At 44.4% G+C, this 22212-nt stretch overlaps 1 protein-coding gene across 1 annotated transcript; it reads right to left on the bottom strand.

The window, feature by feature from the left end:
* Positions 1-147: 147 nt before the first annotated feature.
* Positions 148-20315, bottom strand: LOC110487883 (1-acylglycerol-3-phosphate O-acyltransferase ABHD5). Its single transcript, XM_036971569.2, has 7 exons — positions 20242-20315; positions 18072-18157; positions 17471-17918; positions 14237-14391; positions 5979-6090; positions 5714-5894; positions 148-1164 (listed from the first exon to the last, which is right to left on the bottom strand). Exons 1-7 carry the CDS (start codon positions 20310-20312, stop codon positions 1024-1026), a joined length of 1194 nt encoding a protein of 397 aa, XP_036827464.2. The 5' UTR covers positions 20313-20315; the 3' UTR covers positions 148-1023.
* Positions 20316-22212: the final 1897 nt, after the last annotated feature.

Here is a 22212-nt window from a genome sequence, read left to right as displayed (position 1 = left end):
AAAATAACTAAATAGTTTCAACCAGCTCAATATTTGTTTTTTTCAGTGAGGGAGCAAAGCTTCTCTGAGCTCTGGCAACACTATACCCCTGAAAGTAAGAGAGAAAAATCCCAGTCAACTTTGTACCAGTTCACAACAGAAAACAAGTTTTTCCTTTGGTTACCAAAATTGTCTTACAATCTTTATTCCTGTGGTTTTGCTTGCCGGTACTCTGTGAATGTGAACATGAGCTGTTAGCCTACTGGCAGCAGCTTTGAGACATGTCCATTAGTAAAAACAACTAAATCCATGTTCATTATTCTTTCTTTAAGAAAAGATAACAAGAACTGCAGAAAATACATTTGACATTTCTTTTAAAAAAAATGATATCCACGACAGTCAACTTTGTACTGGTTAGCCCTAGATCATTCTCTAATCATCCCATATCAGCCTAGATCATTATCTAACCGTTAGCTCTAGTAGGTCCTCAGTGAGGAAAGGGTGTTTGTTTACAGTCTGAACTTAACAATGGTCCTTCTCCTCAGAGCCAAAATTTTATTCCTGCCACAACTCCTCCCTTCCTCTGCCTCTCTCCCCCCTCCTCGTTCTCTGCATCTCTCCCCTCCTCCTTCTCTGCCTCTCTCCCCTCCTCCGCCTCTCTCCCCTCCTCCTTCTCTGCCTCTCTCCCCTCCTCCTTCTCTGCCTCTCTCCCCTCCTCCTTCTCTGCCTCTCTCCCCTCCTCCTTCTCTGCCTCTCTCCCCTCCTCCTTCTCTGCCTCTCTCCCCTCCCCCTTCTCTGCCTCTCTCCCCTCCCCCTTCTCTGCCTCTCTCCCCTCCCCCTTCTCTGCCTCTCTCCCCTCCCCCTTCTCTGCCTCTCCCCCCCCCCCTTCTCTGCCTCTCTCCCCTCCCCCTTCTCTGCCTCTCTCCCCTCCCCCTTCTCTGCCTCTCTCCCCTCCTCCCTCCTCTCATCCTTCTCGCCCTCCTCTCATCCTTCTCGCCCTCCTCTCATCCTTCTCGCCCTCCTCTCATCCTTCTCGCCCTCCTCTCATCCTTCTCGCCCTCCTCTCATCCTTCTCTCCCTCCTCTCATCCTTCAGTCCGTCCATCCTGGCTAGGATGTGAAGAATGTTCTGATTGAAGTCATCTGGCTGGTCAGCAAATACATAGTGACCTCCTCCCCTTATCACCTGGAGAGAGAGAGAGAGAATGATATATTTTCCCTTTTGTACTTTAAATAATTTGCACATCGTTACAACACTGTACATACCGTAGCCATAATGTGACATTTGAAATGTTTATATTCCTTTAACTTTTGTCAGTGTAATGTTTACTGTTCATTTTTTATTGTTTATCTATTTCACGTGCTTTGGCAATATAAACATATGTTTCCATTGCCAATTAAGCCCTTTGAATTGAATTGAATTGAAAGATCAATAATCAACCATCAAAGCTGAACAAACTGCATACTATTAAGAGCTTGCTGTAGATGGAAGGAAAGTAGTGTGGAAACCTACGAGAAAACAATTTGAGTACAACAAATTCAATCCCTTAAAAGTATATTTGACCTCTCAGATTCCCTATAAAATCGAAACATTTCAACAAGACAACCGTAGAAAAATGTACAACAATGACAAGTGGTTTGATGAGTAAATTCACTTAAATTCAAAAACGCAAAAACCTAAGAAAGAAATGGAGGAACCTGTCCAACCAAAAACACAGAGAGACCCAGAAAACCTGAGCCTACGCCTTCACTATAGTGAATCACTAAAACAATACAGAAATACACTACAGAAAAAGAAGGAACAGCACGTCCGAAATCAGCTCAAAGTCATTGAAGAATCCATAGAATCTAACCACTTCTGGGAAAATTGGAAAACACTTGTAAGGGGTGCTTAACTGGTGGCAGAGAAGTCAGACGCAGGAGAGCAGAACTGGGTAATAACCGGAGCAGTTTAACTTCTTTGATATAGGGGGCGCTCTTTTAATTTTTGGATAAAAAAAAAAACATTCCCGTTTTAAACAAGATATTTTGTCACGAAAAGATGCTCGACTATGCATCTAATTGACAGCTTTGGAAAGAAAAAACACTCTGACGTTTCCAAATCTGCAAAGATATTATCTGTGAGTGCCACAGAACTGATGCTACAGGCGAAACCAAGATTAAATTTCAGTTTAATATCAAAACCACAGGTATCCAGAAATGCAACGTATGGGTACAAAACCCGTAGCGCACCAGACGACACCGTGCACAAGCACTTACAACAAACAATTCTGCACAAAGACATGGAGGGAACAGAGGGTTAAATACCCAACACGTAATGGGAGAATGAAAACCAGGTGTGTGGGAAAAACAAGACAAAACAAATGGAAAATGAAAAAATGGGATCGGCGATGGCTAGACGACCAGTGAAGTCGACCGCCGAACACCGCCCGAACAAGGAGAGGAACCGACTTCGGCAGAAGTTGTGACAACACTAAACAAACAACCACACAAAGAGTTATCTATCCAAAACAGAGATGCATGGATTAACCACTTCTCCAATCTTTTTGGCTCTATAACAAAGAACAAACAGCAAAAACATATACATGATCAAATACAAATCGTAGAATCAACTGTTAAAGACTACCGGAACCCACTGGATTCTCCAATTACATTGAATGAATTACAGAACAAAATAAAAACCCTCCAACCCAAAAAGACCTGTGGTGTTGATGGTATCCTAAATTAAATGAGGAAATATACAGACCACAAATTCCACCCTACTAGACTCTGAAGTCAAATGTCTACTGTTTGCTGTCCCCAATCAAGGAGGACTTACGGCAGCACCTAGATCTTCTGCACAGATTCTGTCAGACCTGGGGCCCTGACAGTGAATCTCAGTAAGACAACAACAATGGTGTTCCAAAAAAGGTCCAGTTGCCGTGACCACAAATATTAACTCCATCTAGAACCAACCGAGAATTCACAAAATGGGGCACAAAAGCCAAAACATCCTCCGTGTACAACGTAGAACACCAAAGATCCCCAGGACAGCAACACAATTAGATCCAACCAAATCAATCATGAGGAAACAAAAATATAACTACTTGACACAGTGGTAGAATACCTGACCACTTTGACTGACCCAAAATTAAGAAAAGCTTTGACTATGTATTGACTCAGGGAGCATATCCTTGTTATTGAGAGAGGACTCCATAGGCAGACATGGCTCTCAAGAGAAGACAGGCTATGTGCACACTGCCCACAAAATTAGGTGGAAACTGAGCTGCACTTCCTAACCTACTGCCAAATGTATGACCATATTTTAGAGACCCATATTTCCTTCAGATTACACAGACACAGAAAGAATTTGAAAACAAATCCAATTTTGATAAATTCCCATATCTATTGGGTGAAATAGCACAGTGTGACATCACAGCAGAAATTACTTAGCAGCAGCAATTACTTAGGTTTAAAAATAAGCTCAACTGGACACCTTAATGAGGCAGTGAATGAACTGAGATAGAACTGAGATAAACACCCCATTGAAACACTGCATGCAGAGTTCTGTAAGATTCTCCTACATGTCCAGAGGAAAACTACAAACAATGCATGCAGGGCAGAATTAGGTCAATATCCAATCATAATACAAACTCAAAAAATAGCAATTAAGTTTAGGAAACATCTAAAATACAGTGGCCCCCTCTCATATCACTACCAAGCCCTGCAATGCCAAGAGCAGAGCAAAGAAAAGAGTCCCCTCATCCAGCTGGTCCTGGGGCTGAGTTCACAAACTTGTTCTACTAACACACTGAAGCCCCAGTCCCCTCATCCAGATGGTCCTGGGGCTGAGTTCACTAACCTGTTCTACTAACACACTGAAGCCCCAGTCCCCTCATCCAGCTGGTCCTGGGGCTGAGTTCACAAACCTGTTCTACTAACACACTGAAGCCCCAGTCCCCTCATCCAGCTGGTCCTGGGGCTGAGTTCACTAACCTGTTCTACTAACACACTGAAGCCTCAGGACCCTCATCCAGCTGGTCCTGGGGCTGAGTTCACCAACCTGTTCTACTAACACACTGAAGCCTCAGGACCCTCATCCAGCTGGTCCTGGGGCTGAGTTCACCAACCTGTTCTGCTAACACACTGAAGCCTCAGGACCAGAATATCCAATCAATCAGGATAAACCAAATTACAACACAGTCAAAACAAAACGACATTGCTTATTGGGAAACACAAGCACAAACACAAAGCAAAATGCAGTGCTATCTAGCCCTAAATCGACAGTACACTGTGGCTAAATATTTAACCATGGTTACTGATCAACACCTTAGAAAAACCTTGACAAAGTACAGGCTCAGTGAGCACAGCCTTGCCAATGAGAAGGGTAGACACAGGAAAACCTGGCTCCCTGTAGAGGAAAGGCTGTGCAACCACTGCACCACAGCAGAATCTGGCTCCCTGTAGAGGAAAGGCTGTGCAACCACTGCACCACAGCAGAATCTGGCTCCCTGTAGAGGAAAGGCTGTGAAACCACTGCACAACAGCAGAACCTGGCCCTGTAGAGGAAAGGCTGTGAAACCACTGCACAACAGCAGAACCTGGCCCTGTAGAGGAAAGGCTGTGAAACCACTGCACAACAGCAGAACCTGGCTCCGTATAGAGGAAAGGCTGTGAAACCACTGCACAACAGCAGAACCTGGCTCCCTATAGAGGAAAGGCTGTGAAACCACTGCACAGCAGCAGAACCTGGCTCCGTATAGAGGAAAGACTGTGAAACCACTGCACAACAGCAGAACCTGGCTCCCTATAGAGGAAAGGCTGTGAAACCACTGCACAACAGCAGAACCTGGCTCCCTATAGAGGAAAGGCTGTGAATCCACTGCACCACAGCAGAACCTGGCCCTGTAGAGGAAAGGCTGTGTAACCACTGCACAACAGCAGAACCTGGCCCTGTAGAGGAAAGGCTGTGTAACCACTGCACGACAGCAGAACCTGAGACGGAGCTGCATTTCCTGACAAAATGTGAAAAATATAAAACAATTAGAGAGTGTCATTTCCCCAAATTTGAAACCCTTATTCAAGGGTTCAAAGATCTCTCTGATGAGGACAGGCTACCCATCCTGTTGGGGGAGGACGCAGAGAGCTGTGGGTTGGCAGCGCACTACATTGCTGCCTGCCATAAGATGAGGGACAGTGTCTGACAGACCAATCAACCTGCACATGTACTCTACTGTATGCGTATTGTTATTGTGACACTTGGTTATTGTTGTTACTGTTGTCCCGTTGACAATTTTGATTCTCATTTTTATATTGTAAATATCCAAAATAAGCCAATATAGCAAATTTAATTGAATTGAGAGAGAGAGAGACAGAGACACAGAGAGAGAGAGACAGATAGACAGAGGGAGAGAGACAGAGAGAGAGACAGAGAGAGAGTAACAGAGACAGAGAGAGAGAGTAACAGAGAGAGAGAGACAGAGAGACAGAGACAGAGAGAGAGAGAGACAGAGAGAGAGAGAGAGACAGAGAGAGAGAGAGAGACAGAGAGAGAGAGAGACAGAGAGAGAGAGAGAGACAGAGAGAGAGAGAGACAGACAGACAGAGAGAGAGACAGAGAGAGAGAGACAGAGAGAGAGAGACAGAGAGAGAGCGAGACAGAGAGAGACACTTGACATCCCAGAAAACGACGGTACATGTGACCGATCCATTTCATAACACTTTCAGAGAACTTGCTACAAGAATCATCAACTCACCATGATGTCCACATCCAGTCTGGTTTTCTGGAGAGTGTATCCCGAGTCACTGTCGATGCTGGATCGGGATCCATAGATGATGGATATGGGAATGTCGGGTCGGATGTGTACGATACGATCCAGCATCGGTCTCTTAGCCCAGCCATATGGTACCGTCATGTTCTTAAATGCTGCTTCACCACTATGGAGCGAGAACGGGTGTTAGAGAGTGAGTGAGTGAGTGAGTGAGTGAGTGTATATAGTGAGTATATATATATATACCTACCTGGGTGTCTGTGCATTGAGATGGTAGATGTAGTCTGATACAGTGTTGTCATCAAACACTGAAGAGTACTTCTGTTTAAAATCTGACCTGATGGTCTGGACCAACATCGGACCTGAGTGAGTAAGAAAGGAATGGAGGAGGGATAGAGAGAGTGATGGAGGAGTAATGGAGAGAGGGATGGAGAGAGGGATGGAAGAGGAATGGAGAGAGGGATGGAGGAGGAATGGAGAGAGGGATGGAGGAGGAATGGAGGAGGAATGGAGAGAGGGATGGAGGAGGAATGGAGGAGGAATGGAGAAAGGGATGGAGGAGGAATGGAGGGAGGGATGGAGGAGGAATGGAGAGAGGGATGGAGGAGGAATGGAGAGAGGAATGGAGAGAGGGATGGAGGAGGAATGGAGAGAGGAATGGAGAGAGGAATAGAGAGAGGAATGGAGGAGGAATGGAGAGAGGAATAGAGAGAGGAATGGAGGAGGAATGAGAGAGGGATGGAGGAGGAATGGAGAGAGGGATGGATGAGGAATGGAGAAAGGGATGGAGGAGGAATGGAGAGAGGGATGGAGGAGGAATGAGAGAGGGATGGAGGAGGAATGGAGAGAGGGATGGAGGAGGAATGGAGAGAGGGGTGGAGGAGGAATGGAGAGAGGGATGGATGAGGAATGGAGAGAGGGTGGAGGAGGAATGGAGAGAGGGGTGGAGGAGGAATGGAGAGAGGGATGGATGAGGAATGGAGAGAGGGATGGATGAGGAATGGAGAGAGGGGTGGAGGAGGAATGGAGAGAGGGGTGGAGGAGGAATGGAGAGAGGGTGGAGGAGGAATGGAGAGAGGGGTGGAGGAGGAATGGAGAGAGGGATGGATGAGGAATGGAGAGAGGGATGGATGAGGAATGGAGAGAGGGATGGAGGAGGAATGGAGAGAGGGGTGGAGGAGGAATGGAGAGAGGGATGGAGGAGGAATGGAGAGACGGATGGAGGAGGAATGGAGAGACGGATGGAGGAGGAATGGAGAGACGGATGGAGGAGGAATGGAGAGACGGATGGAGGAGGAATGGAGAGGGGGAGGGAGGAGGAATGGAGAGGGGGAGGGAGGAGGAATGGAGAGAGGGGTGGAGGAGGAATGGAGAGAGGGATGGAGGAGGAATGGAGAGACGGATGGAGGAGGAATGGAGAGGGGGAGGGAGGAGGAATGGAGAGGGGGAGGGAGGAGGAATGGAGAGAGGGGTGGAGGAGGAATGGAGAGAGGGATGGAGGAGGAATGGAGAGAGGGGTGGAGGAGGAATGGAGAGAGGGGTGGAGGAGGAATGGAGAGAGGGATGGAGGAGGAATGGAGAGAGGGAGTCCACCAATTAACATCTTTCATGTTGTAACATCTTGCAAGTCTTTCAACGTTTGTGTTCTTCAAAGTATCCACACGTTGCCTTGATGACAACTTTGCACACTCTTGGCATTCTCTCAACCAGCTTCATGGGGCAGTCACCTGGAATGCATTTCAATTAACAGGAGTGCCTTGTTAAAAGTTCATTTGTGGACTTTCAGTCCTTCTTAATGTGTTTGTGCCAATCAGTTGTGTTAAACTTCTTAGGGCTGAGATCCCGCTAACGGGATCGATATGACAACAGCCAGTGAAAGTGCAGGGCGCCAAATTCAAACAACAGAAATCTCATAATTAAAATTCCTCAAACATACAAGTATCTTTTACCATTTTAAAGATAATCTTGTTGTTAATCCCACCACAGTGTCCGATTTCAAATAGGCTTTACAGCTAAAGCACCACAAACGATTATGTTAGGTCAGAGCCAAGTCACAGAAAAACACAGCCACGTTTCCAGGCAAAGAGTGGAGTCACAAAAATCAGAAATAGAGATAGAATTAATCACTATCTTTTGATGATCTTCATCAGATGACACTCATGGGACTTCATGTTACACAATACATGTATGTTTTGTTTGATAAAGTTCATATTTATATTTTAAAAAATCTCAGTATACATGGGCTATTGTGTTCAGTAGTTCCAAAAACATCCAGTGATTTTGCAGAGAGCCACATCAATTTACAGAAATACTCATTATAAATGTTGATGAAAATACAAGTGTTATGCATGGAATTATAGATACACTTCTCCTTAATGCAACCGCTGTGTCAGATTTCAAAACAGCTTTACGGAAAAAGCAAACCATGCAATAATCTGAGTACGGCGCTCAGAGACCCAACAAGCCAAAAAGATATCCGCCATATTGTGCAGTCAACAGAAGTCAGAAATAACATTATGAATATTCACTTACCTTTGATGATCTTCATCAGAATGCACTCCCATGAATCCCAGTTCCACAATAAATGTTTGATTTGTTAGCTACTTTTGTTAGCGCATTTTGAAAAACAAATCCAACCTCACGAAGCGTGTTCACTAGTTGCAGACGAAATGTCAAAAAGTTATGTTACAGTCCGTAGAAACATGTCAAACGATGTATAGAATCAATCTTTATGATGTTAACATAAATCTTCAATAATGTTCCAACCGGAGAATTCCTTTGTCTTCAGAAAAGCAATGGAACTAGAGCTACCTCTCACGTGAACGAGCGTCACGAGCTCAAAGCATTCTGACAGACCTCTGACTCATTCCCCTCTCATTCGGCCCCACTTCACAGTAGAAGCATCAAACTAGGTTCTAAAGACTGTTGACATCTAGTGGAAGCCTTAGGAAGTGCAACACGACCCCATAGACACTGTATATTCAATAGGGGCTGGGTTGAAAAACTACAAACCTCAGATTTCCAACTTCCTGGTTGGATTTTTTCTCAGGTTTTTGCCTGCCATATGAGTTCTGTTTTACTCACAGACATCATTCAAACAGTTTTAGAAACTTCAGAGTATTTTCTATCCAAATATACTAATATGCATATATTAGCAACTGGGACAAAGTAGCAGGCAGTTTACTCTGGGGACCTTATTCATCCAAGCTACTCAATACTGCCCCCAGCCATAAGAAGTTTTAAAAGTTAAGGGTGGTATACAAAATATAGCCCTATTTGGTAAAAGACCAAGTCCATATTATGGAAAGAATAGCTCAAATAAGCAAAGAGAAACGACAGTCCATCATTACATGAAGGACAGTCAATCTGGAAAATGTCAAGAACTTTGAATGTTTCTTCAAGTGCAGTCGCAAAAACCATCAAGAGCCATGAAGAAAGTGGCTCTCATGAGGACCGCCACAGGAAAGGAAGGCCCAGAGTTATCTCTCCTGCAGAGGATAAGTTCATTAGAGTTACCAGCCTCAGAAATTGCAGCCCAAATGTTTGCTTCACAGAGTTCAAGTAACAGACACATCTCAACATCAACTGTTCAGAGGAGACAGCGTGAATCAGTCGTTCATGGTCGATTACTGCTAAGAAACCACTACTGAAAGACACCAATAATAAGAAGAGATTTGCTTGGGCCAACAAACACGAGCAATGGGCATTAGACCGGTGGAAATCTGTTCTTTGGTCTGATGAGTCCAAATTTGAGATTTTTGGTTCCACCCGCTGTGTATTTCTGAGACGCAGAGTAGGTGAACGGATGATCTCCACATGTGTGGTTCTCACTGTGAAGCATGGAAGAGGAGGTGTGATGGTGTGGGGATGATTTGCTGGTGACACTGTCAGTGATTTATTTAGAATTCAAGAAACACTTAACCAGCATGGCTACCACAGCATTGTGCAGCGATATGCCATCCCGTCTGGTTTGCGCTTAGTGGGACTATCATTTATTTTTCAACAGGACAATGACCCAACACACCTCAGGCTGTGTAAGGGCTATTTGACCAAGAAGGAGCGTGATGGAGGGCTGCGTAAGATGGCCTAGCCTCCACAATCACCCGACCTCAACCCAATTGAGATAGTTTGGGATGAGTTGGACTGCAAGTGAGGGAAAAGCAGCCAACAAGTGCTCAGCATATGTGGGAACTCCTTCAAGACTGTTGGAAAAGCATTCCAGGTTAAGATGGTTGAGAGAATGCCAAGTGGTCAAAGCTGTCATCAAGGCAAAGGGTGGCTACTTTGAAGAATCTAAAATATACAATATATTGAGATTTTCTTAACACTTTTTTGGTTACTACATGATTATTGTGTTATTTCATAGTTTTGATGTCAACTATTATTCTACAATGTAGAAAATAGTAAAAATGAAGAAAAACCTTTGAATGAGTAGGTGTGCCCAAACTTTGCCTGGTACTCTATATCGTACCCAGTGGTCCAGCCAGTCTTAGTATATACAGTGCTTTAGGAAAGTATTATTTATTTATTTCATCACATTCCCAGTGGATAAGCAGTTTACATACACTCAATTAGTATTTGGTAGCATTGCCTTTAAATTGTTTAACTTGTGTCAAATGTTTTGGGTAGCCTTCCACAAGCTTCCCACAATAAGTTGGGTGAATGATGGCCCATTCCTCCTGACAGAGCTGGTGGAACTGAGTCAGGTTTGTCGGCCTCCTTGCCCACACATGCTTTTTCAGTTCTACAAACACATTTTCTATGGGATTGAGGTCAGGGCTTTGTGATGGCCACTCCACTGCCTTGACATTGTTGTCCTTAAGCCATTTTGCCACAACTTCAGAAGTATGCTTGGGGTCATTGTCCATTTGGAAGACCCATTTGTGACCAAGCTTTAACTTCCTGACTGATGTCTGAAGATGTTGCTTCAATATATCCACATAATATTCCTCCTCATGATGCCATCTATTTTGTGAAGTGCACCAGTCCCTCCTGCAGCAAAGCACCCCCACAACATGATGCTGCCACCCCCATGCTTCACGGTTGGGAGGGTGTTCTTAGGCTTGCAAGCCTCCCCCTTTTTCCTCCAAACATAATGATGGTCATTATGGCCAAACAGTTCTATTTTTGTTTCATCAGACCAGAGGACATTTCTCCAAAAAGTACGATCTTTGTCCCCATGTGCAGTTGCAAACTGTAGACTGGCTTTTTTATGGCGGTTTTGGAGCAGTGGCTTCTTCCTTACTGAGTGGCCTTTCAGGTTATGTCGATATAGGACGCGTTTTACTGTGAATATAGATACTTTTGTACCTGTTTCCTCCAGCAGCTTCACAAGGTCCTTTGCTGTTGTTCTGGGATTGACGTGCACTTTTCGCACCAAAGTAAGTTAATCTCTAGGAGAAAGAACACGTCTCCTTCCTGAGCGGTATGACGGCTGCGTGGTACCATGGTGTTTATACTTGCGTACTATTGTTTGTACAGATGAACGTGGTACCTTAAGGTGTTTGGAAGTTGCTCCCAAGGATGAACCAGACTTGTGGAAGTCTACAATTATTTTTCTGAGGTCTTGGCCGATTTCTTTTGATTTTCCCATGATGTCAAGCAAAGAGGTACTGAGTTTGAAGGTACTGTAGGCCGCTGGAATTGTGATACAGTAATTATAAGTGAAATAATCTGTCTGTAAACAATTGTTGGAAAAATTACTTGTGTCATGCAAACTATAGTTTGTTAACAAGAAATTTGTGGAGTGGTTGAAAAACTAGTTTAAATGACTACAACCTAAGTGTATGTAAACTTCTGACTTCTAATGTAAGTATTCAGACCCTTTAGTCAGTACTTTGTTGAAGCAGCTTTAGCAGCAATTACAGCCTCGAGTCTTCTTGGGTATGACACTACAAGCTTGGCACACCTGTATTTGTGGAGTTTCTCCCATTCTTCTCTGCAGATCCTCTCAAGCTCTGTGAAGTTGGATGGGGAGCGTTGTTGCACAGCTATTTTCAGGTCTCTCCGGAGATGTTCCATTGGGTTCAAGTCCGGGCTCTGGCTGGGCCACTCAAGGACATTTAGAGACTTCTCCCAAAGCCACTCCTGTGTTGTCTTGACTATGTACTTAGGGTCGTTGTCCTGTTGGAAGGTGAACCTTCGCCCCAGTCAGGTCCTGAGCGCTCTGGAGCAGGTTTTCATCAAGGATCTCTCTGTACTTTGCTCAGTTCATCTTTACCTTGATCCTGAATAGTCTTCCAGCCCCTGACGCTGAAAAACATCCCCACAGCATGATGCTGCCACCAACATGCTTCACTGTAGGGATGGTGCGGGTTTTCCTCCAGACGTGGCGCTTGTCATTCAGGCCAAAGAGTTCAATCTTGGTTTCATCAGACCAGAGAATCTTGTTTCTCATGGTCTGAGAGTCCTTTAGGTGCCTTTTGGCAAACTCCAAGTAGGCTGTCAGGTGCTTTTTACTGAGGAGTTGCTTCCGTCGGCTTCCGTCTGGCCACTCAAACATAAGGGCCTGATTGATGGAGGGCTGCAGAGATGATTGTCCTTCTGGAAGGTTCTCCCATCTCCACAGAGAAACTCTAGAGCTCTGTCAGAGGAACCATTGGGTTCTTGTTCACCTCCCTGACGAAGGCCCTTCTCCCCGATTGCTCAAGTCCGGCCAGATCTAAGATGAGTCTTGGTGGATCCAAACTTCTTCCATTTAAGAATGATGGAGTCCACTGTGTTCTTGGGGACCTTCAATGCTGCAGACATTCTTTGGTACTCTTCCCCAGATCTGTGCCTTAACACAATCCTGTCTCAGAGCTCTACAGACAATTCCTTCTACCTCATGGCTTGGTTTTTGCTCTGACATACACTGTGAGCTGTGGGACCGGTGAGTGTCTTTCCAAATCATGTCCAATCAATTGAATTTACCAAAGGTAAATCTAAAGGATGATCAATGGAAACAGGATGCACCTGAGCTCAATTTCAAGTCTCATAGCAAAGAGTCTGAATACTTATGTGAATAAAATATTTATGTTTTTATTTTTCATACATTTGCAAAAATTTCTAAAAACCTTTGTTTGCTTTGTCAATTATGTGTGTTTAGATTGCTGAGGATGTGTTTTTTTAATAATCAATTTTAGAACAAGGCTGTAATGTAACAAAATGTGGAAAAAGTCAAGGGGTCTGAATACTTTCCGAAGGCACTGTATATCTTACCCAGTGGTCCAACCAGTCAGTGTTTATATCTTACCCAGTGGTCCAGCCAGTCAGTGTTTATATCTTACCCAGTGGTCCAGCCAGTCAGTGTTTATATCTTACCCAGTGGTCCAGCCAGTCAGTGTTTATATCTTACCCAGTGGTCCAGCCAGTCAGTGTTTATATCTTACCCAGTGGTCCAGCCAGTCAGTGTTTATATCTTACCCAGTGGTCCAGCCAGTCAGTGTTTATATCTTACCCAGTGGTCCAACCAGTCAGTGTTTATATCTTACCCAGTGGTCCAGCCAGTCTTAGTGTTTATATCTTACCCAGTGGTCCAGCCAGTCAGTGTTTATATCTTACCCAGTGGTCCAGCCAGTCAGTGTTTATATCTTACCCAGTGGTCCAGCCAGTCAGTGTTTATATCTTACCCAGTGGTCCAACCAGTCAGTGTTTATATCTTACCCAGTGGTCCAGCCAGTCTTAGTGTTTATATCTTACCCAGTGGTCCAGCCAGTCAGTGTTTATATCTTACCCAGTGGTCCAGCCAGTCAGTGTTTATATCTTACCCAGTGGTCCAGCCAGTCAGTGTTTATATCTTACCCAGTGGTCCAGCCAGTCAGTGTTTATATCTTACCCAGTGGTCCAGCCAGTCAGTGTTTATATCTTACCCAGTGGTCCAGCCAGTCAGTGTTTATATCTTACCCAGTGGTCCAGCCAGTCAGTGTTTATATCTTACCCAGTGGTCCAGCCAGTCAGTGTTTATATCTTACCCAGTGGTCCAACCAGTCAGTGTTTATATCTTACCCAGTGGTCCAGCCAGTCAGTGTTTATATCTTACCCTGTGGTTCAGCCAGTCTTAGTGTTTATATCTTACCCAGTGGTCCAGCCAGTCAGTGTTTATATCTTACCCAGTGGTCCAGCCAGTCAGTGTTTACATCTTACCAAGTGGTCCAGCCAGTCAGTGTTTATATCTTACCCAGTGGTCCAGCCAGTCAGTGTTTATATCTTACCCAGTGGTCCAACCAGTCTTAGTGTTTATATCTTACCCAGTGGTCCAACCAGTCTTAGTGTTTATATCTTACCCAGTGGTCCAGCCAGTCTTAGTGTTTATATCTTACCCAGTGGTCCAACCAGTCTTAGTGTTTATATCTTACCCAGTGGTCCAGCCAGTCAGTGTTTATATCTTACCCAGTGGTCCAGCCAGTCAGTGTTTATATCTTACCCAGTGGTCCAGCCAGTCAGTGTTTATATCTTACCCAGTGGTCCAGCCAGTCAGTGTTTATATCTTACCCAGTGGTCCAGCCAGTCTTAGTGTTTATATCTTACCCAGTGGTCCAGCCAGTCTTAGTGTAGCCAGGAGGTTGAAGGGACTCATGACGACCCCCATGGCTCTGATCCACACTGGGATAGACTTCTCCTGATCCATGCTCTCTGGGCGGGCCGGGAACCCCCATGGCTCCACCAGGATCAGGTGTTTCACCCTGTAAACAGACACAGTGTGAACACATACACTGAGTGTACAAAACATTAAGAACACCTTCCTAATATTGAGTTGCGAACCCGCCCCTTTTGACCTCAGAACAGCCTCAAGTTGTTAGGGCATGGACTCTACAAAGTGTCCCCAAGTGTTTCATAGGGATGCTGACCCACGTTGATTGAAATGCTTCCCACAGTTGTGTCAAGTTGGCTGGATGTCCTTTGGGTGGTGATCATTCTTGATACACACAGAAAACTGTTGAGTGTGAAAAACCCAGCAGGGTTGAGTTCTTGACCCAAACCGGTGCTCATGGCACCTACTACCATATCCTGTTCAATGGCATTTAAATAGTGTCTTGCCCTGAATGGCACACATAAACCATCCATCTCAATTGTCTCAAGGCTTAAAAATCCTTCTTTAACCTGTCTCCTGCCCTTCATCTACACTGATTGAAGTGGATTTAACAAGTGACATCAATAAGGGATCATAGCGTTCACCTGGATTTACCTGGTCAGTCTATGTCAGCCAAACTCAACTGGCGGACCGCGGTCCACGTCCGGACCCAGAGAAGGGTCAATCCGGACCGGACAACATTGCGTTTTGTTATATTTTTAGACAGCTTTTTTTTTAATCACCTGGGCACTGCGGTGATTTTTCCCAACCATGTTGATTTCATCCAGAAGCTGATGAATAACTTCCAGGCTCGCTTTGATGACATCACTGTTGGAAGAGAACTGCTGGTGCTCATCCAGAACTCCTTCTTGGTCACAAAATGTGACAAAGTTGTCAGAAGAAGCAAAACAGATCTTCCGATGGGTAGATGTTACATCACTGCAGATGGAGTTGTTTGAACTGCAAGAAAACGTGTCTTTGAAGGAGCAGGCTGGTGACTGTGACCCTGTCACTTCCTGGGGAAAGATGGTGCCTGCAGCTGAAGTCTTCGTTCTCAAGAAATTGGCACTTCTTTGGCTCCACATACAGCTGTGAATCGGCCTTCTCCACAATTAACTTTCTTAAAAACAAAAACCACACCAGGCTCAACAATGAACACCTGCACCATTGTCTCAGAGTTTCTCTCTCACCATTTGTGCCAATGTTTAAATCATTGGCAGGAGACAGAACAATGTAATTTCTCATTGATGCAAGGGCAAGGCCCACAGTGACTTCTACATGAATACTGTGTAACGGATGTGAAACGGCTAGCTCAGTTAGCGGCGGTGCGCGCTAAATAGCGTTTCAATCGGTGACGTCACTTGCTCTGAGACCTTGAAGTAGTAGTTCCCCTTGCTCTGCAAGGGCCGCGGCTTTTGTGGAGCGATAGGTAACAATGCTTCGTGGGTGACTGTTGTTGATGTGTGCAGAGGGTCCCTGGTTCCCGCCCCGGTATGGGCGAGGGGACGGTCTAAAGTTATACTGTTACAACTGCATTGCCCACAGTGACTTCTACATGAATACTGCATGGCCCACGGTGACTTCTACATGAATACTGCATGGCCCACGGTGACTTTTACATGAATACTGCATGGCCCACGGTGACTTCTACATGAATACTGCATGGCCCACGGTGACTTCTACATGAATACTACATGGCCCACAGTGACTTCTACATGAATACTGCATGGCCCACGGTGACTTCTACATGAATACTACATGGCCCACAGTGACTTCTACATGAATACTGCATGGCCCACGGTGACTTCTACATGAATACTACATGGCCCACAGTGACTTCTACATGAATACTGCATGGCCCACGGTGACTTCTACATGAATACTGCATGGCCCACAGTGACTTCTACATGAATACTGCATGGCCCACGGTTACTTCTACATGAATACTGCATGGCCCACAGTGACTTCTACATGAATACTGCATGGCCCACAGTGACTTCTACATGAATACTGCATGGCCCAGAGTGACGTTCTGATTATAATGTTTCTTCAACTCTCCTTTGTTCTCCAGAAAACATGCACTTTACTTCATTTAAATAAATAAATATTTTTGAAATATTAAGTTATTTAACTAGGCAAGTCAGTTAAGAACAAATTCTTATTTTCAATGACGGCCTAGGAACAGTGGGCCTTGCCCTTGCATCAATGAGAAATTACATTATTCTGTCTCCGGCCAATGCTTTGAACATTGGCACAAATAGTGTGAGAGAAACTCTTGAGACAATGGTGCAGGTGTTCATTGTTGAGCCTGGTGCGGTTTTTTGTTTTTTCTGCCTAGTTCGGTGGCAGAACGACATATTTTTACCTTGTCAGCTCGGGGATTCGATCTTGCAACCTTTTTGGTTACTAGTCCAATGCTCTAACCACTAGGCTACCCTGACGCCCCTACACTCTAACCACTAGGCTACCCTGCCGCCCCTACACTCTAACCACTAGGCTACCCTGCCGCCCCTACACTCTAACCACTAGGCTACCCTGCCGCCCCTACACTCTAACCACTAGGCTACCCTGCCGCCCCTACACTCTAACCACTAGGCTACCCTGCCGTCCCTACACTCTAACCACTAGTCTACCTGCCGCCCCTACACTCTAACCACTAGGCTACCCTGCCGCCCCTACACTCTAACCACTAGGCTACCCTGCCGCCCCTACACTCTAACCACTAGTCTACCCTGCCGCCCCTACACTCTAACCACTAGTCTACCTGACGCCATGTACATTGGTTCAACAGTGCACTTTTTGCAATAACAATGATGTGACCACTTTTGTTCTTCAGCGATGTTGATACAATTTTGCACATGTTTACATTCGAAAGAAGTTGTAATTAATACAAATTCTTAGTCTAATTTATTGTATTTAATGTACATTTTATAAAACAACGTGTTTCCTATGTCGTAGGCGACAATGCTTGTTACTACGCTGTACCACATCACCGATAAAGGACGGCGTCCATCCGGACCTTTGTCACCTAGGAGATTTGTGTCACTGGACCTTCTCCAATAGTAGTTGAGTATCCCTGGTCTATGTCATGAAAAAAATCAGGTGTTCCTAATGTTTTGTACACTCAGTGTACGTATGCACACACAGTATGAACACAAACACACGACCACCCCTCCTCTCGTCCCGCTGACCTGTGTGGGTGTGTAAGTGTGTAAGCAGCAGCCAGGTATCCTCCCAGGTTGTGTCCCAGCAGGATCATTTCCTCCAGGCCCACCCTGTCTCTCCACTCCTCCAGGGCCCCTATGAACTGCTCCTCTGCCCCCTTGGGGTCCACGCTGAACAGGGGCCTGCTGCTACGACCGAACCCCAGCAGATCCAGGGCATACACGGCTCCACTGCCACACAAAGAGTCCAGGTTCTGAGCCCACAGACCCACACCACCCCCAAACCCATGGAGCAGCACTAGCGGAGGACGGGGGCAGCGCTGGAGAGAGGGCTGGGGAGAAGAGGGATGAGGCTGGGGCTTAGACTGGGGCTGGGGGGGGAGTGAGGGATATCCTTTGGCGTTGAATGCTATGGTCCAGACATAGTTGCCATTGGATATCGGGACATCTTGCCTGGAGAATTGGGTCTTCACAGCTGAGAGGAGAGACATGGATGGAGGGATGGAGGAGAAAGATGGAGGGGAACAGGGAGGGAGAGCAAAATGAGAGAGGAGATAAGATGTGCAAGTATGACGGGTAGGAGAGAGGATGTAGTCACACACACACACACACACACACACACTCTTACCCTTGAGCATTTTGTCCTCTGCATCCTTTAGCTGAGAGAGGGAGGTGGGGCACCAAGATGGAAGCCAACTGGAGATACACCTGTACCTGAGCACACACACAACATTGCGTAAACGGTCCTGCTGATGTCATAAACCCAGTGAACTTTGACGTTCAGCGATCATGGAGGCAGACTTCTAACAGCTTTATAGCAAACTTCTCCAATAATGTCCCTTTATCTACAGTAGTCTAGCTATTTTTAATATAACACACTTTTACAATAATCTCCCTTTATCTACAGTAGTCTAGCTATGTTTAATATAACAAACTTCTCCAATAATGTCCCCTCATCTACAGTAGTCTAGCTATTTTTAATATAACAAACTTTTACAATAATCTCCCTTTATCTACAGTAGTCTAGCTATGTTTAATATAACAAACTTCTCCAATAATGTCCCCTTATCTACAGTAGTCTGGCTATGTTTAATATAACAAACGTTTACAATAATCTCCCCTTATCTACAGTAGTCTAGCTATTTTTAATATAACAAACGTTTACAATAATGTCCCCTCATCTACAGTAGTCTGGCTATGTTTAATATAACAAACTTCTACAATAATCTCCCCTTATCTACAGTAGTCTAGCTATGTTTAATTTAAAATAACATGCCAACCAATGTGCAACAAGGTCTCCCTCTGGCTGAATAGTAAGACAGGGGTAGTCTATTATCTATCGGGTCATAATTTCAGTGTAACAAAGGAACAAAACCCTTTATAGAATCAATGATAAGACTCTTTCTAGCTACAGGTGTGAAAAACATTCTGAATGTCACAAAGTTATGTGGCTGGTTACAATGGTAGTGACAGACATATCCAGGCTTTAATAATCTTATCTCCACTGAGCTATAATCTGTAATAAATACTGTACATTCAAAGACACAAGTGACGTAGCGGCACTGTCACGCCCTGGTCGAGGTATTCTGTGTTTATCTTAATTTATTTGGTCAGGCCAGGGTGTGGCATGGGTTTTTGTATGTGGTGTGTTTTGTCCTGGGGTTTTTGTTAGGTATTGGGTTTGTGGTTTAGTGGGGTTCTCTAGTAAAGTCTATGGCTGTCTGAATTGGTTCTCAATCGGAGGCAGGTGATTATCGTCGTCTCTGATCGGGAGCCATATTTAGTCAGCCATATTCTTTGAGTGTTTCGTGGGTGATTGTTCCTGTCTCTATGTTTGTTGTCACGAGATAGGCTGTATAGGTTTTCGCGTTACGTTTGTTGTTTTGTATTTGTTCTTCTACATTAAAGAACATGAGTAACCACCACGCTGCATTTTGGTCCGCTCCTCTTTCAACAGACGAACGCCGTTACAGGCACCAAGTTCACAGGAAGCAATATGTCCATTTGTCAAGGCAGATCATTTTATACAAATAAAATTACACGTATAGCTTTGTCACAAAATAAAACATATCTTAGTGAACTAAAATATTTAATGGTAGATGCGCTATGAGGCTATGTGTTTGAATTCTAGTCGGGCCTACTAAATCAATTAATGGGGCTTTTTAAAACGAATGTTTACGTCAGCATGTTTATATCAGCGTCATTAACATGGAGGCATATTGCTCAACGAGGTATCCTATCATTCCTTAAACATTCTGTAAGTTGGGGAACTCTGTAGAATAGCTCACTATAATAACTCTGTAGAATAGCTCACTATAATAACTCTGTAGAATAGCTCACCATAATAACTCTGTAGAATAGCTCACTATAATAACTCTGTAGAATAGCTCACCATAATAACTCTGTAGAATAGCTAACCATAATAACTCTGTAGAATAGCTCACTATAATAACTCTGTAGAATAGCTCACTATAAAAACTCTGTAGAATAGCTCACTATAATAACTCTGTAGAATAGCTCACTATAATAACTCTGTAGAATAGCTCACTATAATAACTCTGTAGAATAGCTCACTATAAAAACTCTGTAGAATAGCTCACTATAATAACTCTTTAGAACAGCTCACATTAATAACTCTGTAGAATAGCTCACTATAATAACTCTGTAGAATAGCTCACTATAATAACTCTGTAGAATAGCTCACTATAATAACTCTTTAGAACAGCTCACATTAATAACTCTTTACAACAGCTCACTATAATAACTTGGTAAACAGTATTATATTAAAATCCACTCACCAGTGCTCGGCTGGGTGCAGCTCCTCCGCCATCCTCCTCACAGTGAACTGTGGTGATCGTCTGTCATCCATGCAGAGAAAGAGTGGTAATTGGTAAGACCGCCCCACACACAATCTTTAGGCGTGATAGTAGCCAATAGGAGAGAGCGGGGGAAAATGTACGGGACAGTTCGACTCAAGGTGTCCAAAAACAAAATGCACCCCCCCTCCCCCAAATTAAAACATATTTTTGCACAACCCTCCTCTTGTACTGTAGGATACATTGAACACCCCCCTCATATAATTAATTCAGAATAATATTTACAACTACAAATACCAAGAACTATTGTGACCCTGTGTTTATTAACGTGGATATGGACTTTGCCCACTTCAGCATGCTTTTACGGCACAATCGATGTCATGCAGGGCTAAGGGGCCAGAAGGTTGAGGGTTCGCCAACCACCACGGACCAGCTCACTCTCCCTGCCTGTTTGATTAGACCTACACTATGATCAGAGCAGACTGCAGACAATGATCAGCTCGGGGGAAATCAGAGTTTCAACATTTTGATGTCATATTTTTTTATACATGCAACAGATTTTCACCCCATAGGGTTTCTGTGCCGATGCACCACACAACCAATCAAATTGACTTCAGGCGCTTCAATATCATGGTTTACAGTAAATAGACTGTCAATCAATAGACTGTCGATCAATAGACTGTCAATCTGGACAAACAGAAAATACATCATCCCTCCCCTACCTTGTAGACTTACCCAGTATGGAAGACTTGGCTTGACAATCTCTGAACGTCTTAAACCTTCTGGGTGTTTTGTTATGTCTCTTTCAGTCCATCAAGCCACTGCACAGTATGGATTGATTGAATAATTGATTTTATTTGTAAGTTAAGAAATACATATATACACACAGTACAAATGTTTTTTTAAGTGTCAGGGATTGCACGATAAAGTCGGGGACATAATTTCCATCGTGGTCCTTATTTTTTTTTATATAAAAAATAAAATAAATTTTTTACCCCCTTTTCTCCCGAATTTCGTGGTATCCAATTGTTAGTTACTATCTTGTCTCGTTGCTACAACTCCCGTACGGGCTCGGGAGAGACGAAAGTTGAAAGCCATGCATCCTCCGAAACACAACCCAACCAACCCGCACTGCTTCTTAACACAGCGTGCATCCAACCCGGAAGCCAGCCGCACCAATGTGTCGGAGGAAACACCGTGCACCTGGCGACCTGGTTAGCATGCCCTGTGCCCGGCCCACCACAGGAGTCGCTAGTGCGCGATGAGACAAGGACATCCCTACCGACCGAACCCTCTCTAACCCGGACGACGCAAGGCCAATTGTGTGTCGCCCCATGGACCTCCCGGTCGCGGCCGGCTGCGACAGAGCCTGGGCTCGTGGTCTTATTTTTAACATAGATACATTACATAGACAGACACATAACATAGATACAATACATAGACACATCACATCACATAGATGCATTATATAGACACATTACATGACTGTAAGGGATTTCCTCCTTTTCTTCCGAAGAGGAGCAGCTAGAAGGATCGGAGGACCAATATGCAGCGTGGTTAAAGTTCATGGTTCTTTAATCAGAGAAACTATACATGAACAGAATACAAAACAAGAAACGTGAAAACCCAAAAACAGTCCTGTGTGGCACAAACACTGACAGAGGAAACAACCACCCACAAAATACTCAAAGAATATGGCTGCCTAAATATGGTTCCCAATCAGAGACAACGATAAACACCTGCCTCTGATTGAGAACCACTCTAGGCAACCATAGACTTACCTAGACAACTACACTGAACACAATCCCATAAATCTAATAAACCCCTAGACAAGACGAAACACAATAAATCACCCATGTCACACCCTAACCAAAATAACAAAGAAAACACAGAATACTAAGGCCAGGGCGTGACAATTACATAGACACATAACATAGAAACAATACATAGATA

Source organism: Oncorhynchus mykiss, chromosome 30 (genome assembly GCF_057628025.1).
Source record: "Oncorhynchus mykiss isolate SJ-2025 chromosome 30, ASM5762802v1, whole genome shotgun sequence".
Taxonomy (NCBI): Eukaryota; Metazoa; Chordata; class Actinopteri; order Salmoniformes; family Salmonidae; genus Oncorhynchus; species Oncorhynchus mykiss.
Note: the sequence above shows the minus strand (reverse complement) of the source record. Positions and strands in the feature narration are given on the sequence as shown.

Coding starts and splice junctions, on each gene's coding strand:
- LOC110487883 (XM_036971569.2), bottom strand. CDS start 20,312: ATGGATGACAGACGATCACCACAGTTCACTGTGAGGAGGATGGCGGAG. Junction 18,158..20,241: donor CTGCACCCAGCCGAGCACTG/GTGAGTGGATTT, acceptor GTGTGTGCTCAG/GTACAGGTGTATCTCCAGTT. Junction 17,919..18,071: donor AGAGGACAAAATGCTCAAGG/GTAAGAGTGTGT, acceptor CTCTCCTCTCAG/CTGTGAAGACCCAATTCTCC.